The 23,858-nt window shown below is 43.6% G+C and overlaps 1 protein-coding gene across 1 annotated transcript; it reads left to right on the forward strand.

Annotated features, from left to right (window-relative positions):
- Positions 1-300: 300 nt before the first annotated feature.
- On the forward strand, positions 301-22,999 carry golim4a (golgi integral membrane protein 4a). The gene is made up of 16 exons (XM_071897322.2): positions 301-974; positions 10,271-10,345; positions 11,137-11,186; positions 11,552-11,605; positions 11,938-12,088; positions 12,621-12,703; positions 13,013-13,096; positions 14,931-15,143; positions 15,357-15,638; positions 16,149-16,417; positions 17,421-17,497; positions 17,918-17,991; positions 19,004-19,213; positions 19,482-19,550; positions 20,159-20,248; positions 21,738-22,999. Exons 1-16 carry the CDS (start codon positions 788-790, stop codon positions 21,891-21,893), a joined length of 2,124 nt encoding a protein of 707 aa, XP_071753423.1. The 5' UTR covers positions 301-787; the 3' UTR covers positions 21,894-22,999.
- The last annotated feature ends 859 nt before the right edge of the window (positions 23,000-23,858 follow it).

Below are 23,858 nucleotides of genomic sequence, written 5' to 3' on the forward strand. Positions count from 1 at the left end.
AGTTTATAGTGGCCTTATCGTACTTTGTAGAACCTTTTATCTCCTGTATGGTATCACTTTAATATTCCTACAGGGAGTTGTACTTTGTCTGTGATGTTTGTGCAGTATCCTTGTAAAATTTTATTATAGGATTACTGCAGTTGTGTGTAAGGGGAGACAACATCCCCCCCCCCCCACATTCCAAGCTGCTTTTTGACCGAGCTCTGTGGCGACCAATTGATAAAATCTATTCCTGCGAGGGCGGGAATAGGGAAATTTAGGATTTTTCGGAGGAGGGACTTCCTTTGGAGTGCAGTTGGATGGCAGGCAGCTGCTTTTAGGGTGACACGTAACTAAAATTAAAGGTGCTATGGAGGCCTCGTCGGGGACTTGCGGTCTTACTTTTCCGTAAGCTTCTCATGTTCCTCGCGAATCGCAGCGGAAAGGCAAAAAGTCTGTTTGGAGTCTACGAAGAAGCAAAGGAGCCCGCAGCCTCGACCAGTCCTGCTTTTCAGCAAACACACAACAGGAGTTTGATGTGTGTGAAATCAAGCGAAAATCTGAGCAGCTACTTTGAAGTAACCAGGGGGGGAGAGTCGTGTGGATGTGGCTGTGCTGTGAGAATGTTTACATTCAAACATCATTAAATCCTAGCTCTTAAGTGGTATTTTCTCTCTGTGTGGAAATGCTCGGGGAGTGAGAGGGGGAGGCTTCAGTCGCACCGGGAGGAAAAAAGTTGAGTCGGAAGTTTCCAGCGGCAGACACGGGGCTTGCTCGCCCAGACAGCGGGGAGGGGTGCGGGTCCAACATGGGAAACGGGGTGTGCTCCAGGAGGCAGCGGAGGATCTTCCAGTCCTTCCTGTTGGTCACCGTGGTCTGCGGGATGATCTACGGGGGGATGATATCCTACGAGATGCACAAACAGCTGAAGAGGACGGAGGCGATGGCTCTGAAGTATCAGCAACACCAAGAGTCGCTGTCGGCGCAGCTCCAAGGTAAACACAGTGCTTGGGATGTGATTGGGTGTGCTGTTTACACAGGTGACAGGGTGAGAGTAGCCCCGGCGAGATCCCGCTATCTCTTGAATGCAGCGGACGTCACGCCACGGTTCGTTAAAAAACTCAGGCAATTTGTTGTTGGTTTGCGTATTGGCAACCGCACACACCTCGTAAAACAAAACTCAATATCTTATAGGAACAAGTAGGATCCACGCTTCAATTCGGCATACAGCCAATGCACCAAGCATCAACAAAACTTCAAAGTTCAGAATAATTTCGCCTGTTATTCCCACAATCTTCTCCCACCAAAATAGACCGTGGAGGGCGGTAGCGAGCAATGTGACCCAGATCTAAAAGTTAAGTTTTTATCAAAAGAAGTGCTACTCTGTGTATTGGGTGTATGCCGAATGTAAGACAGGATCCCAGCGATTCATACGAGGTGTTAAGTCACGTTAACGATAAGCGAGGTCACATTAAATTGCCACATACTGGCGTTCCGGAGAGCCACACATTTCATTTTAGGTTTCGCCGTGTCACTGCAGCACGTAGGATGGCCCTTTGACTTAGAAACAATGTTGCAAGTGTCAAGAGTCGACTGGAAACGGCTGTCTGCTGTCCGAGGCAGACAGAAGTCACAAGTCAATACACTGCAGTCTAGTGGTGTCAGTTTAACGCTTTACCAACAGCCAGTCTTCAACCTTGGACTGTCACCTGCAGGAGGTTACTATTTAATCTTGAGGTAAACCAGGTTAAGGTCTGTTAGCAGCTTGGGCTTTAAAGTTCAACAGAGTTTATTAGGTCGGATAGGTCTCTCTGTTTCATAGGCCTACTGTAAGTGAATGGACTCCACACCCCTCAGAAGCTAGGTTTATTGCTGACTCGACTCGAGGCTATGGCACGCACACACACACACACACACACACACACACACACACTACAGTACACCTGGTTGTAGTCGCTGTGTCCCGAGGCTCACCTCAACAGCAGACAGATAAGCACCCTCTAAAGTCATGAGGTCATCCAGAACATCTGCTTCACCGCTTACAACAGCTATACTCACAGAGGCAGTGGTAAATAAAACGGTGGATTAACTATGACTTAAATTGGGTGATCATTATAAGGCAAAACAAAAATCAATATTTTTCAGAAAAGCACTAATTTATGTTTTTTTTTTCCTTAAAAGACCCTATCCTCATATAACTTACATCAGCTTGATACTAGCTAATATGATGTGTACTATGAATTCACATGAATTTACAGCCCAAAAAGGTGGGTGATCTGTATTCAGCAAATAAAAAGGTGGATTAACCTCCTCTCCTCCTCCTCCTCTGGATCCTGGACACAAGGATCATGACCACCAAACTGCTGCACCCAGACCTGTTGTGGTGATTCAGATGCGGATGTGTAGCCCACAGACTAGAGCCTCCTCATCTATGGATATGATAACCAGGCAGAGTTGATGAATGAGTTTGGCCAGGTTGCACTTTTGAGTATCTCATCGCTGCCCTTTCTCTATAACTAAACACTGCCCTTCCTAACGGCACCGTGATGAGATGCCGGCATTGTAAAGATCTGCTGGCATAGAGTCACCGGTTACTTAGCAACACTCGTGGAACATTAACATGGTTGCCACTGAAAACTGCAATATCCATACTCTGAATCAGTCGCTACGGACCCATCTGTTGGCTTTATTACCATATACAGTATGGATGATGGTGCCCACATTCACAGCAGTAGACCTATATCATACCTTTACAACTACCACTGCACTACTGTAAAAAAACCCAACATCAGGAACTCCTTATACCCCCCACATCTAACCACTCATGATTAAATCATCATGCCTTACAGTAATCGTACTGATTTGCTGTCTCCCTATAAACACGCTCAAACCCTCCGCTCTCAGGATGTGGGACTTCATGTCATGCCATCGCACCGTGTATTCAGAAGTAAACAGCTGGGGGCAGAGCCTTCTCCTACAGGGCTCCATCCGCTCAGAGCGAGCTCCCAGCCCACGGCCGGGAGTCAAACACTGTCTCAATATTTAAGCCCTGACTCAGGACCTGTTTAAATTTACCACAGCCTTTAATCTAACCTGCCTCCCACCAGACCAGCAGCCATCGCTCCCCATCCTGCAGACCTTCCCTGGAGCTCTCTCATACCCAACTCACATATGTACACATGTAGCCAGGCATATGCACATGTATGCATCCACACATCCACACACTTTGGCCTCATACCTTGAAATTGACATGCATTTTTGTTTTTGTTGTTTAAGTGTTCTTTTCTTTGTAAAGCACCATATGGCAAACCTCCTTTGCAAAAAACATTTTTATGAGTAAATTTGACTTACCCCTCTCACCCTTTTTACTGCATCCATTTTAAAAAACAAAGGTAATTGGAAGGAGGTGGACAGCCGTCTCTCATTTAACAAGATAAAAAACAGTAACTGCCTCAGGTTTGGCTCTGTTTAAATCCCTCCTCAATGGAAGCTCTGTTTTCCTGGAGCTAAGCGGCTAGCTTACATGATTAGCTGTTATAGCGTCAAGGTTGCACAATTGGCTCTTATTTCACTTTCAAAGGGCTACAGTATATGTATTCACAAGTAAAGGGCATAATAAGAATATAAGTGACACTTTGAATGAAATGGGTATAGGTCAACTGCCTTTCAGGGCCGTTTGCATCGCCGAACTGCTGCACCCCACCCCTGCTTTCATTGTTCTGAAGTGATGGAGGGTTCACTCAATCGCCACACATGGGTCACTTGATATCCATGCTTGACTGTTGATTGCTGTTAAGTGACCTATATTTAGAGGTGGGCCATAGCTCGGGGGTTGTGAGCCAGGCGTATTGATTCACTTTTACCCACTTTAACCACAGGCTGGCAGTTGTCAGTCATTTAAAAGACGCAACTGGCACTTGTTGGTTATGCATGCATCCTGACAAATGGGTCTGCAGTGCACACACGTGTAAACGCTCGCTTGCTCACACGCTCACGCACTGACAGACACATCTTTGTTCTGTCTCTAGCTCATTCCCAAAACAATAATCAAATGACATAATCACTGGCAGCTCTGTCATGTTTATACATCGCCATCGCTGTTGTTTCCCGCTGTTTATTCCGATGAAGGCTTTTGACAGATAAAACGGTTTGTTTTCACCCGTGGTATAAAAGGAAAGAAATATATTTGTTCTGTGAGTAAGAGTTGTACCTTCTCCCAGGAATAAATAGAAGTTTTAAATCCAAATTTGGAAGTTTTGTCTTTTCAGACAATAATGAAAAGATCAGATCTGTATCACAGAGGAGAAAATACAAATCTGATTTGCACTAACAGTGTAATAAACCTCAAACATAATAATACATTTTATGATGTAGCCTTTGTAGTATGACATGAATAGTACAAGGCGCAACACACACTTCCTGTCTAAATTCAGAATATAAACAGGCAGCTCAGGTGAATATAATAAGGTTAGTAAGCAAGCTTCGTCTTTTCATATCAGAATTTTGCTTCTGGGACTTCTGTAAGATTGTTGGCTTCAATGGTACCAGCATTAGCGTACAGAACTCTTCCCAGGCAGGTTGGGGTCTTAAATGTCCAGCTCTCCCTTCATCCTTCACCCTGCAGTCAGTCAGTGGGTTGATGAGGAAGTGAGTCTCCTGCCGGTTCCCACCTGTCTGAGGTTGCTCAGATGAACAGAGTTAGAGTTTCAGTAGCAGCTCAGCTGAGCTGGGGAACCTCACCCACCCGCACTCCACCCAGGATCGGTCTTCTGAGTAATCCAGTGTCAACTTTTTTTTTGTTGTCAGAAGTATCTATAAGTATCTGATTCCTGTGGTGGATTCTAGTTACCAACAGGAGGTGGAGAGAAAGGCGCAGAAATGACGTAGTATAAGAGGAGGGCTGAAGTTTGAGACCGACAGTATGACCCTTCCCATGTGAGCCAGCTGAAAATAAAAGTAACTGAAATGATTGAATGCCCTTGCAGAGACAAACTGCAGACTGTTGGCCGTGTTTTAGATGTTGCAGTACAGGTTTGAGCTGTATTGCATTTGCATTCAGGGAAAGCTGTGAGGTAAAGCTGTTTTGAAAATACTGGCTTGTAAATTGTAATATGCACGGGTTACTATAAGGACACAGCAGGACACAGCAAATGTGATGAAACGAAGGGGAGAAACAACAACTTTATAACACTGATATGGTCTTTTTCCTGTGATCTGACCTGTGATCCTAGATCAGTGGAAGTTTTATGCATGCTGGCTCAGTGTAGTAAATGAACTGGATTTAGAGGATTGGCACGGCTGAGTCGGATTACCTGCTGAAGACAGTAGTCATTACAGGATACAGTACAGTAGTGCTGTAATCTCTCTGATTACACATGGAAAATGGATACAGCATAGACACACCACACACACAACACCTTGTGTGTTATTGGAATGATCAGGATCAGTATTGAATCATACTCACTTTTAAATGGAACTAGGCTCCTGTGTGTGTGTGTGTGTGTGTGTGTGTGTGCATACAGGTGAGAGAGTGAGTGAGCATACAGACACAAAACCCTGCAGTTCCATTTAGAAGCGCTTGTGATTTGATAGTATTCCCAGTCTCCGCCACTGGCCAACCCTAACCAAGCCAGTCGTCTCCACACACTGAACCAGTAGACCAGTAAAGGTCAGCGCCATAGAGCGCTCCCTTGTTCTCTCTGACCATGCACTTTAACTGCACCGTACGGGACATGCCCCATTGGCCTGAGGGGAAACCCTCCGTCAGTAAGTGTTCCTTCCCATGCTCGCTGAAGTTTGAACGAGATAAGTGTCAGTGGAAAGTGAATCGGTGGGTAGATGTGTGTTTGGAGGCTTGCCATGAGTGATGTTGCTGGTGTGTGGGGATAGTAGTAGGATTACATTATTCATTTCACAGTGGGGAAATTCCTGAAGCACCAGAAGAGCCTGAAACACCATCAAGCAGTGGAACAACTATTTGCATTTGAATACATTTGAAAATCTTTAGTCTACTTTCATATGGTGTGTCTTGTCTGCTTTATATGTGTGAATGTAAAAGTAATGTGAGGGCCTGTTATGTTTTGTCTCTGATTGTGATACAAGGCAAGGCAAGGCAAACTTTATTTATATAGTACATTTCATACACAAGGCAAATACAATGTGCTTCACATAAAATACATACATACACAGACCACAACTATTTAAAATGACCTTAAAAAAGAAAGAAAAGAAAGAAAAATAGTTAAAGTCATTAGAGAATGTGTCAGTTTCAACGTATCTGATGGCTTAGTGGTTTGAAAGACTCCTTCAACTGGAGGAGTCAGGTTCAAACCCCATAATGACGAGCATCAGCCCCACTGAAGTGTCCGTGGGTAAGATACTGAGTGCCTACCAGCTCCATTGGGGCTGTTCTGCAGTTGACCCTGACCTCTGACCCCCCTTGTGAAAAGAGCTTTTCCTTATGGGGATGTGAAACGTCTTTCCCAGCTGCCCCCCTGCTCATCCATAGTGTGTTCCCCAGAGGGAGGGTGTGTCTGGTGCGGCCTGAACTGAGCTGAGCTCCGAGCAACATGGCCTCATCTTTGGCACTGCACACTGTTGAGAAGCTAGAGCCACCCCAAGCCTCTGCAGAAAACTATGACCTCACCTTCACTTCACACTGCCATGTTGACACTTAACACAAACTTTCACACAAGCTTACTTACATTTCATACAAACGCACTCAAGTGTGCAAACATGCCCTAACTTTTGACTGGGTCAAATTAAACTAAAGGCAGTTTACCAGTCATTCACTGCAGCAGTACGAAGGATAAATGGAAAGAAACTCATTTGAAGTTGATTATTTGTTGGATTCCAGCCATTTTCACAGTCAGTAGAACTGTAGGTTATATAATACTGATACACAGACTTATGACGTGTAGTTACGAATATAAAAGCTTTTGTAAAACTCCCTATTGTCAGCGCTGAAAGTAGCTGAAAGTGTGTGCTGACGGATTGCCGTGCATACTGGCTGAGTGCCACAAATCTCAAGTTAAACATATTAATTTCAACCTCTGACAGGTAAACAACACTGATTTAAAAACTGGCAGAACCAGTTTAGCGGCAAATGGAATAAAATAGAATAGACTCTTGCTTGCTACGAGACGACGACCGGTGGAAATTGCTTTTGGCACAGCATGATGGAATGGAACAGAGTGGAAGATTGCAGCTCTGCTTCATCCATGGAGACATAACAACTGACACCACACAGCACATGATGAGTCCAAACTGAACAAAAACAGCAAGCGGTGCAGGATTGGCAGTTAATGTAAATGAAATCAAATGATAAATATAGACACATAACAGAAAAAACCTGTGTAAGAAATGATGAATAAAGTGAGGCAGCACTTTTCCCGTACACAAAGGTGCAGACACTGAAAGTGCCACACATACGTGCGAGACAACAAAGAGTGCAATAAGTTGGACATCCCCCTTTAAGCGACACTAAGGTGCAATCAGTGAAGATGGCAGATGTTTATGACAGTGTCCTGATAGCAGTGCAGAAGACGCTGTTCTTGAAACTGGGTGATTTTTGTTGTCAGGTATATGAAGTGTGTTTTAGGGCTGGTGGGGGGTAAAACGGTGCCACTTTGCCAGGACAGTTTGTCTGGGACGGTCAGATTGTGTCAGTGCAGGCCAGGTCAGATGTACATACCAGATGTAAAGAGAAAAAAAACATATCTGTACCTGATTCAATGCTAAAAATGTGTCAGTTTTGTTGTTAGTTGATAATTAAAAGAATCCAACAAATAAGCTGTTTAATTGATTGATTTTGAATTTTATATCTGTCTGTTCTCTTTATCCTCCTCTTATCATCTGCTCTGCATTGTAAGTTGATTTAGGCTCAATGGCAGTCCCCAAATCCTAAGTCAGTCAGTCTCTCTCTCTCTCTCTCTCTCTCTCTCCACCTATTTGTCTCTGTCTCTGTCTCCCTGTCCACCTGCCCCCCCCCCCCCCCCCCCTTTGTCTCTCTCTCTCAGTTGTACAGTCCTAGGGAAATTATTACAAGACTGTACACAGTTAACAGTTTACCCTAGAATCTGTCGAGTTGGCACCCAGGAAGAATAGCCACATCATCAGTTTGACAACTCAGCCCGCAAGGCTGGAAAGTTAGAGAGAGAGAGTGAGGAACGAGAAGATGAGAGGAGTTATTATTCACACTTGAGGTTTTTTGACAGCATTTTATGATGGGCTAGTCGCAGGTTGGCCCAAGGCTATGGAAAGGGATTAGTGTCAGCAGAGGTTGTATTTAAATTGTATGCGTTTGAATTTGTCATGCTCATATTGAAGCATTGCATTAAAAAATGGATTTGTTGAGTAAATGAATTGCGGTTTTCAGATTCAGCTTCCTGAGAAACACATCCGGGCAGCGGGAAGGCAGTTGACTGGAAGGCAGCAGCCTCCTCCGCGGCTGCCAGCAGCGGGCTAACACCCTTCACTTAGCCAACCACAAGCCATGTGGCACTGCGCCTCGCTCATCTCCTCAGCCAATAATCCAGAATCGTGGGGAGAATGAGGCCAAGTGACGAGTGGTAGCCCACTGTTGGTGGCCTGAGGGGAGGCGACCTTCCAGCCAACACTCGGGGAATACAATCTCCTTGTGCCTGGATGTGTGTCTCAGGATGCTGAATCTGAATTAAGAAAGCCAAATTTGAATGAAGTTAAATTCAATAATGATCGCATTCAATTTCAAATTGTGCCTCACAAAGTCAATTCACTAATTCAATATGAGCATGACAAATTCAAATGTCTGCAATTCAAATACAATCTCTGCTGCCACTAATCTCTTTCCACACAAGGCTGCTTGCTCTTTCTCTCTTTTTATCTCCATTAGTCTTTGTTCCTCTGTTTCATTTGTTGATTGTTGCTTACTCCAGCATCCCTTCTGCCAGAATGTGCTCTCTCACACACACACACACACACACACACACACGCACCAGGGCATCCATATGAACAGACTCACAAGCACAAAAATGTGAGCGCGCATACTTTTCCTGCCAGCCTATCTCCCTCAGATCCACTTGAGACTTGAGACACACACACGTGTTCAGATACACACACACACACACACGTACCATCTCTGTTTGCTTTATTCAGTGAGTGTTGAGGCTCGCAGATTGCTCAGGTCTTTCTGGAATTTCTGGGAGTTTTGTAGAAACCCTTCACTCGGTGCGTGGGTTGTGCAGCGAGGCTTCACTGGAAAGCACTGAGAGAACAGAAGAAACCGTAGGTAGACAGGCAGGTGAATGGAGCGAGCAAGTACAGTAGTTAAAAACAATGGGGGGTGTTATGAACCAGTGGAACCTGTAAACCTGTCAGTCTTTATTTACTCATTTGCTGCATTAGCCTCAGTATGCTCTTTTGTTGTAATTACCTGCTGTAGCTTCAATACACTTTGCTCTATTATCCTCTGCTCTGCCGCTGCAATCACCCTAATTCCCCACGGGGATCATTTACGTTTCATTTAATCTACTCTTGAATCTAATGAAGGTGAAACGATGGAGGGAATGAAAGAGGAATGTATAAGAGAATGAGAGCAGGGGGAGGAGGGGGGGGGGGGGATTAGAGGAGGACAGCTAGAGAGACTGGAAGTGAATCTGGCAGCTAAAGCAGAGAACAGAGACGTAGGCTGCATTGACTTTCAAATGCTCTCCTGCAATTATCCTATCTTTCTGGCACTTTTGGTAGACACCACCCATCTGGCACATCGGTAGGCCGAAACAAACCAGAAGAAGAAGTGTTTGTAAATACAGTTGGACCCCAGTCTGGTGAGGAATGCCGCAGCTTTCTGCCGATGGAGGAGGAGGAGCTGTCATGTACTGAGAACCCAGTCTGTTTAAATGCATATCAGGCTTCTCTGTCATTTCAGTCAAAAAGTCATAAAACGCACATTCTCTCTCTTTCTGTCTCTCTGAAAAGAAGGTTGGGGGATTTGTGTGCGTGCATGTGTGTGTTCCGCAGTGTACATATTTGTGTTACAGCTGTCTTTCTGTTTAGTTTACCTTGCAGTTGGCCCCATGAGAGCATCCTCACACTAACCCTCTGTTCTCTCTCTCTCTCTGCCTCTCTCTCTCTCTCTCTCTCTCTCTCTCTCTCTCTCTCTCTCTCTCTCTCTCTCTCTCTCTCTCTCTCTCTCTCTCTCTCTCTCTCTCTCTCTCTCTCTCTCTCTCTCTCTCTCTCTCTCGCTCCCTTCATTAATCCCCTCCATCTTTTCCCTCCTTCCCCTCCCTCCATCTCTGTTTCATGTGTTCAGTGGTGTACGAGCATCGCTCCAGGTTGGAGAAGTCTCTTCAGAAGGAGAGGTTAGAACACAAAAAGGCCAAAGAAGGTGAGAAAAATAACATCTACGCTCCGCTCTGACTCAGAAGTCCGCCTGCGTTCAGAGGAGCTTTGGGAAGCTCAGATCTCATATCAAGACTTCATATCTCATGTGGGAAATAAAGTACACTAATAACATAGTAATATTTAGCCACTGTTAAATTGGTATGAATACAGTTGTAGCGAAGGCAGCTTTTATCCACTTAAATAGGCATTTTCAAAAAATATAACTGCAGCAGCAAATTTGTATTTAGATACATTTTGATGTAGATTGTATTACTGAATATGGATAACTTATTTTAGACCAAAATGTCAGGTGAAAGCTCTTAATTTCAAGATGCCAAGAAGACTCAAGGACTACATGTATGGAAAAACAAAATAGTAAAAAGTAATGGTTATATAACAACTAGTGAATTTTGTCTCCATTTCTGTGAATGAGTAGAAGTGTTCAGGAAAATGCTGACTTGAGCTGATAGAGTCCAGTGGATTTCAATTAATACCATTGTTTATATAAAAGTAATTGTCACAGTTTTACACTGTCTCTCCATCAAAAACTGTTGTTTCTCTGGTTTACTCAGTCATTTTTAGATATTACTTGAAATCAACCTCATACTCACTCAGTCTTTAAAAAAAATTCATGAGAGAAATATTGTGGTCTGTGTGGCCTTATGTACATTTGGTGATTTCCAAAAGGGACCATGGTGTAAAATAAGTCATTCTTTTCTTCTTTCACAACAAATGATGCAAATGATGAGTTTAATGTAAATGTCTTAACAGCTAATGACCTTCTCTCTTTTCTAGATTACCTGGTTTATAAACTTGAAGCCCAACAGTCACTGAACAAGGAGAAGGTATCTTTTCTCACATTTAATTTATTGAGTATCATATATTTTAAACCACTTCTTAAAAGTCACTTTTATAGACTTGTTTTATGTAATGATCTTTTATTCAGTGTCCTTGCCCTCCCTTTTTTATGTTTTCCTTTTCATATCTCTTGCTTTTTAAGCCTTCGTAAAGCGCTTTGTAACTGTTTTTGAAAAGGTCTGTACAAATCTACCACTATTATTATCAATAGTAATAATCCTTTATCGGTTCAACATTGCCCGTGCAGTAACAGTGAGCCTGTCCACCAAATCATTGCTTGTGGGTTGAGGGTCTTTGATAATTCAAGGAGAAAGGGCGGAAATTTTGTAACCATTGTTTTATGTTCAAACAGCAAGACGGTAGCAGCAGGTTCAACTCTCTACATGTGCAGCATCAGATGCTAAAGGTATGATAATTTCAGTCACAACACAAACACACACACACACACACACACACACACATGCTTAGCCTGTAGCCCTCTTTATTCATGTTGTTAAAACAGGACGAAACCAGGCAGACCACACATCCTCACTGTGTAACCTCTTTCCTCCTGTCTTCCTTTTGTCTATACACACACACACAACTACACACACACACACACACACACACACTGTCCCTCACCCTGTCACACGATATCCTTCCTTTCATTTTTGCATTCCTGTAACTGTATTTAGAAAACTGAGAAAACTCAAAAAACAGAACAAAAGATGAGGACAGTGTTTCTGTCTCTTGTGTCAGAACCAGCATGAGGACCTGAAGAAGCAGTACTACGAGCTGCAGGAGCAGCACCAGATCCAGGGGGAGGACCACGGCCGGGCGCTGGACGAACACAAGGACCGCTACGACAAAATGCAGCAGGGCAAAGACATGGAAATCTCCAAACTCAAAGGTACTGATGGAGATACCCTCTGTTTTTCAGGCTCTCTGTGTTCTGATCGTATCCCTCGATGCATATTCATGACTATGGGCATGAACTTTAGTTCCTGTTGGTAAACACACACACATACACAGTGTATACAGTACATGCCACCCAATCACTCTACTCCTATCTCTGCTGAGAAACCTGGGTGGTCTCTGTATCTGTGTGTAATGGTGTCATCAGTGAACGTTTTAACTTTGTCTCCATCTTCTGACTTTATAAAATACTGCATGTCCGAAACCAGGTCTAATGTGCTTGATGAGCATTTTCAAATATGCAGATTAAGGCTAGTTCTAGACCATATTACTTTGACTTGACTGTGACTTGACAAGTGGAATTAGGGTTTTTTAACATGGGATAAAAGGATAAGGATAAAAAAGTAACATGAAAAAATATGGTTGGTTGTAATTGTTTTTGCAAATGCTTTGCGTCTAAATATTGCCCTTGTTTCATGGTTGTGTTTAGATGCATTAATGTGTGCTGTTTGTCTTAATAACTGCAGATAATTCATATAACCTGAGAGAGGAAAATAAACAGCTGAGGAAAGCCCACCAGGACATTCATGTGCAGCTACAGGACGCACGGGTGAGGATAGGCCATTTCTATCCTATTTTATTGTTTTTCTATTCTTTACTTTATCATGAATTTTATTCTGCATTATTTTAAAAGAAAATTAATTATGAAACACAGAACATTTTATGAAATTAACAGCAAAGTTTGGTCAAGAATTCATGGAAATGTGCCAGCAAAAAGGAGAAAACTGCTTATTTTTGATCAATCAGAACCATGTTTTGGATTTTACCTTAAACGCAACATTCTGAGCATTAAAATGTGAGCGTTAAATAAATGTGAATGGCTCCTTACTGCTGCTTTTGGTTGTCCTCGTGTGTCCAGGTCCAGCATCAGGACCTGAAGGCAGCTCACGACCAGCTCGCACTGACACTGGAAGACCACAAGAGCGCGCTGGCCGCAGCTCAGGTAGGCCGGCGGCACAGAGGGGACGTCCCACTCTTTACTGCAGTCACTGAATGCAGCAGTGAATTAATGCGTTACAGTTTTCCCCAATAATAATTCTGCTTTTCAGTATTTTAGAAGGCTACAGAGCTGGGGAAGTAATAATGGGGCAGGACAGATGGATGATGGGGGACTGATGCGATGTCACAAATCTGAATGAACCCTCCTTTCCTTAGAGTTTATTCCTCAGAACAATTTGGATGGGAATGGGCCGATGAAAGATGGGGCCCTATAGGAAAACGGCACTTAACTCCTGTACCCAACCTGCCTTGAGATGGTGTATTGGATGAAATAACTACCCCTAAAATGTCCATATGTCCCATTAAAAAGCCCTCTGCTGTGTCTTGCCTAATCCACATTCCTCTCAGCCTTGCTGCTGTCTCAGTAAAGAAAAATGTTTATTGGACTGGACTTGATAATCCTCATTAGGAAGGGGAAAAAAAAGCTGTCCTATGTGTTGTGTGTTTTTTGGGTAATTAGACCGGACGTAGCTGTTTGTCCTTGAGTGTGACCTTTTTACTGGGCTGACCAGTTTCCAGAATATATACAGTACCTCTGATGTGTTTAATACCCTGCCCTCCTTTCACTCAGTCTGCACGGATGGATTCACTCTCCCTCTGTCTCTCACACTTTCTCTCTCTGTCTGCCTTTGCTAATTTGTTTTACAGCCTGTCCTGCTTTCCGTCAGTGCTTCTGGATGGACGGGCACACACACACACACACACACACATATACATACACGCACCTCTTCCCTGCGCCCCAGGGGGTTCAGTTTAGTCAGGGTTGTCAGAACGGTACATCTAAAGCACGCTGCAGCCAATCAGCCAGAAAAATATAATGGAGGGACTGGAGCGAGAGAAAGAGAGAGGGCAGGAATTTAGAAAGAATTTTCAGAATTCAACCCCCTGGCCGGGCTGCAAAGGAGAAGGGGGCGTTTGATGATGTAGACTTTGTAGACTTAACTGGATGGTCCATTTGAAAAAAAAAGGAGAAATGGAGGGCAGATGACTGTATCACTGCAGGAATCCCCAGTGCCGTATACTTGCTAGATCGTAACAGCCAAACTCCTGCCCCCGCTTCCCTGTCATACAGTTTTCTTTTCTTCACTTTGTTCATTTTAATATGGCTCGTATCTTTTTACATTTTGTTGTTTGTGAGTAGGTAGTGTGCTTAATGCTTTGCTGCAAACTACACTACCAGTCAAAAGTTGGGACACACCACATTTTTCTTTATTTTTACTATTTTCCACATTTTAGAATAATAGTAAAGACGTCAAAGCTATGAAATAACACGCATGGAATTATGCAGTGACCAAAAAGTGTTAAACAAATCAAAACTATCTTATATTTTAGAAGTTTCTTTGAAGTAGCCAGCCTTTGCCTTGATGGAAAGGCAAAGGCTTTGGAAAGAAATTCATGCATAGGCATCAACTTCACTATTTATATTTGTCTAAGAAACAAATTTCAAGCATTTAAGCATAAGCCTTTAGATCAAAATGGCTTTAAGAGAATGAAAAACATAGTACATTCAAAAAGTGGTAACTGGTAGTGTAAATTTCCAATTTGGGGCAATAAAGTCTTGAAATTGTTGTCTAATAGTGGTATGAAGGGTTTTGTTTTAGTCTTTTCCTGATGCAGGTGGATCAGAAAAGATTTGGCGGTGCGATAGCTGTCTTGTGTTTTTCTGTGTGATAGCTGTGTTGTCTTCTCTTCCGAATGCAAGTGAATAAGTAACGACGTGATGGCATGACAGTCGTCTTATATTTTTCCTTACGACGGCTGTGTGTTTTCTCTTCCAGATGCAGGTGGATGAGTTCAAACAGCTGAAGGAGACCCTGAACAGGATGCCCAGCCTGAGACACCCCGAGCAAAACCCCGCCCCCCAGCAGCCGCAGGGGGCTGCCGTAGCGGCCGAGTCCCACGTGCATCAAGCCCAGCCAGCCGCGCTATTGGTCGAGCCGCACAAAGAGGAGTACGCCCATGAGGAAGATCACCGGGACGCTCAGTCCAGGGTAATGTGGGAGTTTGGAATTCATCTGTCGTCACGTACGCTGCACTTAGGAGATTTTAACTATGGAGATCAAAAAGATTTCACTTTATGGTTACTATGTATAAACTAACCCGCATCCACCTTCATCTGGAAGGGACAAAAGTCATAATATAACACACACACACACACACACACACACAAATCCTCCTGAACTCTCCTCTCACCTTCTCCACAGTTGGACATCCAGGAGGATGAGGCGCACCCCCAGTCCGAGGTCGAGTCCCACCCCTCGGTACCCCAGCATGCCCTGCTAGAGAAAGAGGAGGATGCGGATGGAGAGGGGGAGGCGGAGAGGAGGAGGGAGCTGGCGGAGGAGGAGATGGCCCAAGCGGGGCAGCCTCAGAAGCTGGAGGAGGATCCTGACCAGCCGCAGGACGAGGAGGAGGAAGGGGAGGAGCCGGAACAGGAGCAGCTGGACGACAACGCCCTGGACCGCCGGAGACGGCAGCCGCAATCGGTCAGAACTGGTTTGGAACAGGTTTTGAACTACTCAGTCTTAGGTGAACTGTATTAAAGCTGGACCAGAACCAGTTTAGAACGACTCTGTCTCATTTAAAGTGTCTAGAAATGGTGCAGACCTGGTTTAAAATTGTTTCAGAATTGCTTTACAGCTCGATTGAGCAGCGTGACAAACACTCTAGTTACACATCATTTATGCATGTCCTTTATATCAGGAACACAGCTACTGCACAATTTGAAGCGTTAAACATTTTGCTTTATTCCCAGTGGAACAAGGATAAATTATACCCTTTCCTCAGTGTTTACATCTTTGATTAACGGCAGCCCGCTTATTATGTGTTGTGCTCATTTTTGTATGCTGTCATTTTCATCTATTAAATTTCTCCCAAAGGATAAATTATATCCCTACCTCTGTGTTTACCTCTCAAATTAACAGCAACTCGGCGTTTGTGATTTTCCCCTTTAACGTTTCATGTCGTTCCATTTGCATCCATCCGTATTCTCGAAGGGTCCCCAGGCGGAGCTGCAGCACGAGCCTCACGCCCAGGTGGAGCGCGTGAAGTCGGCCTACGAGCAGCAGCAGGAGCAGCAGCGCCTGGAGGCTCAGAGGGCCCAGGAGCGCAGGCAGATCCAGCTGCGTCAGGAAGCCCTGCAGGCGCAGAGAGACAGGGAGCAGAAGGAGAGGGAGCAGAGGCTGAAGGAGGAGCAGGAAAGAGAGGCGCGACAGCACAAGGAGGCAGACAGGCGGGAGCAGCTGCTGAGAGAGGAGCACCAAAGGTTAGAGTACACTGTTGGTGTGTGTGTGTGTGTGTGTGTGTGTGTGGTCAACTCGCTTTCAGTTCAGTCATTTCAGAAAGTGGATTTGCCTCAAAATTCCCAAACTGGAAATCATTTACCATGAAGTTTATTATATCCACTGGATTGTTGAGAATTAATCCTAATCATTATTATGTGAAATACATTTTAATTTACATTTTGAATTGAGAAATCAGGGTTAATTGGTGATGACACATTGCAAGACAGTAAGACAATGCTGACCAGACACACTGGGTACAGGACAAAATGTAACAGGACCGCATACAGTAAGACAGCAGACTAAACATAAACACACTGCAAGTATACGCTATAATACTATAACAATACACTCATGGCTGAAGACCACCCTGGCATGTTTCCTCATTTTCAGTAGCCTCATAGCTACCTAAGCACAAAAGCCACAAGACGAACAGGGCTGTCAATCATATTTCATATTTCTCTCTTTGTCAGACTCATTATGTTGGAAGGAATGCTTAAGGAGACTGGCATTTCATTGATCAACCATAGCAGCACAAAACAAATAAAATCTCTTGTCTGCAAACTGGAAATTATAATTCTATGCAATGTTTGTCACTCGCCAAACTAATTCTCCGCTAAGATGCTTGCAGTAACAGTCAAATCCATAATCCAAGAGATTAAGATTGCATAAGACCAAAAGCTCTTCATTAAAAAGTGAAAATTGCACGGCTCTAAATATGCAGAAGTTTTGTGTCTATTTATGGACAACCTGGAATAGTCCTACAATACTGTAAACTAGGTAGTGAATGACTCAAAAGAACAAAACTATGATTAAAACAGTTAATTTTCACATACACTGTTGTCGTATATTCGTGAATACATGCTTTGACTTGTTACCACATACCTTGACTTGCATAGTCCTTGAGATTCATGACTTCATGTTTCAGCGTAGTTGAGAGAGACTCTGCTCTTTCTGACTGCTCTGTATTGTCAATGTTGTCATTAGGAAGAGGACCGAGTATGAGAACATGGACAACGATATCGTCCAAGGAGAAGAGGACCCTCGCGCTGACGATGAGGAAGGTGAGAGGGAAGGATAACTAGCAAAAGAAATCCGTGAACCCTGATCCAGCTGGACCCTCTGCCCGTTAGATATGTTGTGATGCTGCTGCCACTTGGAGGTATTTGTGGGGGATTTGCACAGCTCAGCATCGTCGGTTAGTGAGTGAGCAACAATCCCCCTACTAGGTTGGACCGTCAAGAGTCCAGCAAACAGGATAAGCATCAGTGCCTCGCAAATCCAGTGCATTATGGGAAGCCAGTTCTTCACATGAGGTGGAGTTGATTGTATCTTATGACCTCAGTAATGTGAGAAGCTGGCTTGTCCTATGAGTTGTTTGTTCGTACTTTGTTTTCTATGAATACCATATCGTAGAATACTTTATTCAGGTCATCAAGATGGCAGAAACAATCTCCAAAGTTAATGCGTGTGTGTGTTAACAGAGAGGGATGCTCATATGTTGCATGAGGAAGAGGAGAAACATGACGTGGATCATAGAGTGCCACCGCACCAGCAGGTATGATCGTCCATCCATCCATCCATCCATCCATCCATCCATCTATCCATCCATCCACCCTGCTCACTCCATCCCACTCTTCACTCATGCGTCCTTATCTATCTTTCCTTTCAAGCTCCCAGCTCATTCAGTCACTTGGCATTCATGCCAGAGTATCATGTGTCATACATCCATTCAACCATCCATCCATAAATCCATCCTTCCTTCCTCCCTGCCCACTCTATCCCACACTGGCTTATTTATCTTCCTTCTATCCATCCATCCGTCTGTCAGTCAACCCAGTAATCCATTAATTCCTCAAAACACCAAGGCCATTGATAGAACACACTGACTGACACAATCCATCACAGTGTTATTCCATCACACTTGTTCATTTATTATTCCTCCACACTGTGAATCCAGTGTTATACCACTATGCTGTTATTGTGTCGTTCCCTCTTATTCTTGTTAAAGCTGGGTAAGATTTTTATGTAAAAATACAGCTGTATTATCTGCATACATTACAAAATGAGGCTGCAACAGAGAAGATTGTCCCACTCCCCCCTTATTGAGACCCTGTAGATTTGCCTTATTTGCCCAAATTAATTTCAGGTGTCAATGTACATAGATTGCTGGGAAATTTTCTCTCCACACAGCAAGTGACAAATCAAAACTTAAACAGTAGCGTAACATCAATGCCAAATCTGTGTAAAGCCTGACATCTAAAGGTTGAAAACATGCTACTGAAATTGCCATCTGCTATTGGCTGATCTTTGTTGCCAGGTGATGTCACCACCTGTTGTGCTCTATAGAACCTTACATGATTTACGGGTATTTAAATTTCAGACAGTTACCTCTTGCTGTCATTTATGGATGCTAAAGTGTGAAATTGCCGAGTGCAGCTTTAACGCATCAGTGTTTATCACATCTCTTGATGTCTCGCCATTGGTTTCCTCTGATTCCAATATTAATCCCCTGGTTTATTCCAGTGTTATCTCACCACAATGTTGCATCGCCTCCTCCTGTGCTGCAGGGGGCCGTAGAGGGTGAGCTGGATCCTGAGGACGACCCCAACAACCAGGGAGAGGATGAGTTTGAGGAGGCTGAGGAGCAGCGGCCGCAGCACAGGGTCAGAGAGGAGGAAGAGGAGGAGGGGGAGGAGGAAGAGGAGCCGGCGCCGCCAGCCAAGCACACAGACGCGCACCCGCACCCTGACCAGCCCGCCGTGGAGGAGGAACTGGTGGTAAGTAGAAGAGTTGGAGGGAAATGAAGAGAGAGAGATAGGGAATGGACTACAGCGGGAGGGAGAAATGGATGTGATGGCGTGAGGGAAAACAAATGGAGGGTGAGATGGAAAGATGTTGAGAAAGGAAGAGAGAAGCATTCTGGGTCACAACCTGAACACAAACACACCCTGATCACCCTTGAGAGAAGGTGGATGAAGAGAAGCCAGCATCAACAGCCCAACTGAAGTATTATAACTTGCGTTTGTGTGTTTTGTGTGTGTTCAGATGGCTGGAAACCCAGACCAACAGGAAGACACCCTGGATGAACAGTACCAGGAGGAAGGAGAGGACGAGGTGTGTAACGCACACACACTCACACACACTCACACATACATTATATATCATACGGTGGAGACATAGGGAAGATGAGAGTGAGTGGAAATGACACACAACAAAGGCTGTAAGGCAGATTCGTGGTGTGTGCCTTCCTACCCGAGCCACCAGGAGACTGCAGCTCCCACACACACTTACACACCAATTTACAATGACACTTTTAAACCAAGCACCTTACAGTGTGAGGTATGGGACTATGAGTGTATGCTTTTTTTTATTATGGAGGTGACAAAACCCCTAACCCCCTCTGGTAGTGTTACAGTGTTAATTAAAAACATTTTATGTCGACTCAAGGCTGTAAAAGGTCTTGAATACAGTTAAATATAGCATTTTAAGTGTTAATTTTAGTTTTATAGGTCTGAAAACCGGTGCTGTTTCTTGGTGCACTGTTTTTCCAGAGAGGTTAATTTCATTTAAATTGCTTAAATTGGTCTATTTAATTCTGACTGGCATTAAACAAGGTCTTAAAAAGTCTTAAAGTTATCTTGGAGACGCCCTGTGATAGACCCATCGAGCGACACAGGGCCACTTATTAATTCACACTTTCTATTGTTGTTGCTGTCGTCAAGGTCCAGGAGGACTTGGCTGGCGGGCCGAAGAGAGAGGAGGAGGTGGAGGAGGAAGGGGAGGATCCTTATAATGAGGAGAACATAGAGCAGGTGGGTTCTGCAGGAACGCTAGAGGCGGGTTTCTGACTTTTTCTGTAGGGACCCAAAGTTCTTAGGTATTTTATTGTCACAACCCAAAACTGATTATTATATGTTCTCAAAGCTTGTTAAAGCGTACCTACATTACAGTGTTTTAGTCTACCTGCAATTGGTGGATCTTTGGAAGGCTGTGGAAACTTGGGAACCCATATTATTCTCTCTGTGACCTTTCTTTGGGTCCTGTCCCAGCTCTTGGGTAACACTGCACATGCACACTGAGTTAATTGCATTGGATCCTGTTGTACATGGTCAAATGTTTTAATGTCGCATCCAGAAAGTAATATTCACCACACACCCTCTCAAGTATTGACAATACAGGGAATCAATTGTGCTTGTGGAGTGTCTGGGAGAGTGTGTGTGTGTGTGTGTGTGTGTTTGTGTGTCGCTGTGTGTCGTCCCTGTAACTGTAACCTGGCCAGTGTGTCCTAGTCAGTGAGGGAGATCAGGTGTTGGGTCTCTCTAGGCGTCAGGTTACCTCCTGGGCCTGCTTTACTTCATCTAGAGGGAGATCTGTTTGAGTGGAGGAGCTCGCACACAGGAGAATACAGTACAATACATGTGACTGACTTATTTCTGTAAGATTCAAAATGGATATAAGCTTGTTAGGTTCGTTGTGTTATTTTTGATAGTTTTAAGGAATAATTTGTGTCATATGGACTCCAGAGTCGAGCAGTGTTTTGCAAATATTGTTTATCTTTGACCAATTATTTTGACTTTGACTTTATTGAGTTCAGTCAGCCAACATGGCAAGTGACCGATTCACAAATTCTGTATTCTCAAGTTTTCCTTTTTTTCATTTTGTCCGTCAACATGAGGACCCGGGTTCAAACCCCATGACAGCCAGCACACAGCCTGCTGAAGTGTCCTTGAGCAAGATGCTTGACTCCCTTTTTAGCTCTAGGGCTGCTGTTCTGTAGCCACCCTGACCTCTGACCTTCCTGGACAGCAGCATTAATTCATTCATAGGCAGCATTTTTGACAACGTTGCCTTTTTGCTCAAAGCAACAACAGTGTAATCAACACTAAATATTATTTTTCAAGTCTTTCACAGTCACAACCAACCAACCAGATCATCGGTGGTCCAAATCTAAACATCTGTACCATATTTTTGTTCCTTTGTAATGATGTTAGCTGTGTAGCCAGCTGGTCTCCACAGTCAACAGACTGTAAAATGGTATAAAATAATAACTTTGTTATGCTAATGTGCATAAAAGAAATATTGGTGTCAATGAGACACACTTTGAGCAGTACAAGTGAGAACAAAGTAATTTAATTTCCAAATCATGGTTTCTACAGAAAAAATAATTGTGTCCCAGCGTCAGAGAAAATTGTAATTTTAGCATACCAGTTGGATAGAAGGATGAAAGGATGGATGTGCAGAGAAGTGCATGTATAATGGCCATTAAATTAGTCACATTGTATGTTTTGTGTTGTGCTTCAGGATGAAGTGAAACACCAGGAAGCACCAAGAAAAGAGGGGGATCACAGAAAAGAGACGGAGAATAATGAGGAGGAGAATTACGAAGAGGAAGAAGAGGAAGTAGAGGACGATATGGCCGGACGGGACAAGAGAACCAATCGGAGGGCAGAGATGTGACGGGACAAACATTGACCAGCAGCAGTGCCTTCTGGCTGCCCTCTGAGCCTATCAGGTCTTTCTATCACCTTGTTTCCCAAAGGAGCTAAACCAGTCGTCCACTCAGACTCCCGATTGGGATAATCAGAGTACTTTTCCTGGAGATGGGATGATATTCCCAACACTGTGGAGTTGGAACTGATCAACGTACACTGTGGAAATGGACAGAATACTTCAGGCGGAACTGGGATACATATATATATTTTTAAATTCATTTGCTTGTCTGTCCACTCGTGTCTGCCTGATCGCCTGTCTGGTTCTGTTTTTCTATCAGTTCTAACAGCAGACAGGCAGAGAATGTACTTTTACTGTGTCGTCTTTGAGTATGTGTAAAGAAAGCAAAGATAAATGATTTTATTCCAATGTCCAGGCTTTTATATTTGTTTTATGCAAAGTATTTTCTTTTATTTGTTGTAGTTCTCAAAATCCTTAGGTCCTCTTATAGTGCTACCATTAGCACAACTTGCATTCCAATCAATCAAGTAATTTTCTGTTATTTATTGTTGATTGTAACAATTCTGACAATCGTGAATGGTGCAGCATTTTATGTTTTGTTTTTAGTTTTTTTTCCCTGACTGAATTAGTTTGGCTCATAACTGTTTTAAACAACAAGGTCTTGGGAAATCGTCACTGGATGTTTCTACAAATGCCAATCAAAAAGACAATTCTGTTGCCGACGTTCTCTTTTGCTGAAAGTGTCACATTGTCATGTGCCTTTCCAATCTTCCAAGCCCGTTTTTGCTTTCAAAGTCACTTTTCATCTGAAAATGTATTTGAGCAGGACAGATAAGAGCATGCCAGCTCGAGATGAGCCTCTTATTGCCTCATCATAGCTTTGAATGGAGGGCTATTCCACCTTGACTGCTGGTGTTAATTAACTCCACAAACCCTAATGCAATTTTCCACCAACATCCTTAGTCTACTGTACAATGTATAGTAATATAAATACTTACAATTTGTACATATTTTTCCACCAGTTATATTTGATACAAAAAAGTGAGATTTTGACTGTACTGAAACATGTATATCAATAGAACGGTGTGAGTGCAGAATAAAGATGGTGAAGGATTTCAGGTTATTTTGACAGCCTGGTCTGATTCTGTACCAGATGTTCAGCCTTTTGAAGCTGCCAGTTGAAGTTGATGGTAATCCGTCTTCAGTGGAGTGTTGGTTTGGGGAAATAAATCCATGGCGATACGTGCCCAAAAGATGGAGGCAGCACCAACATCGCAATATTTTATTCATTGAGTTCATTGTTGTTCTAGTGGGGACTCCAAACCTACAGTTGATTTTAGGGGTTTTAATGTCTCTCTGCCTTTCGGGAAACTATTGTGGGGATGATGTTTTTTACCCATGGTTTAAGATTGGTTGTGGGGTGTCTTTACTTGTCCAACTGGCCTATGGTGGAGAAATGTGAGACAGAGAGAGAGAGAGAAAAAAAAAAAGATAATTGCAGGAGTTGAGAAACAATAATGTGATGCTGATTGAAGGACGGTCTCTCTAACCTCTAAGCCACTTTTCCACACAAAGTAAAAAGTATGGTAATGATCGTGATTATGGTGAAGGGCTGAATTTCCAACTTGTGGATAACTCAGGCCAAGTCTGCTATGCCTGCACAACATCTTCATGACTGTCCTTGGTCTCCGAGTACTCAAATAAATATTTATGACAAGGTGAGGAGCTCAGCAATCTGGAAGGACCTCTGAGTTGAGCCGCTGCCCCTCCACAGTGAGAGAAGCCAGTCGGTGTGTGCTGGTTGGTTGGTGGGTCAGGCTCCTGGTAAAGATATCTGAACTGTGCTGGCTGTCCCGTTGCCACCAAAACCCTGAACCGGATAAGAAAATGGATGGGTGTATTTATGGCTGGCGGCAGGCTCGCAGCTGTGGGCGATAATTCTGTCAAGTCCGTTTTCAGACTGAAACAAGA

Source organism: Centroberyx gerrardi, chromosome 6 (genome assembly GCF_048128805.1).
Source record: "Centroberyx gerrardi isolate f3 chromosome 6, fCenGer3.hap1.cur.20231027, whole genome shotgun sequence".
NCBI lineage: Eukaryota > Metazoa > Chordata > Actinopteri > Beryciformes > Berycidae > Centroberyx > Centroberyx gerrardi.

Bases quoted from the DNA above. Each gene is read 5' to 3' on its own strand.
- golim4a (XM_071897322.2), top strand. From the start codon at position 788: ATGGGAAACGGGGTGTGCTCCAGGAGGCAGCGGAGGATCTTCCAGTCC. The intron at 11,606-11,937 runs GTATGATAATTT...CTCTTGTGTCAG, and splicing joins TGCAGCATCAGATGCTAAAG to AACCAGCATGAGGACCTGAA. The intron at 15,144-15,356 runs GTAATGTGGGAG...CCTTCTCCACAG, and splicing joins ACCGGGACGCTCAGTCCAGG to TTGGACATCCAGGAGGATGA.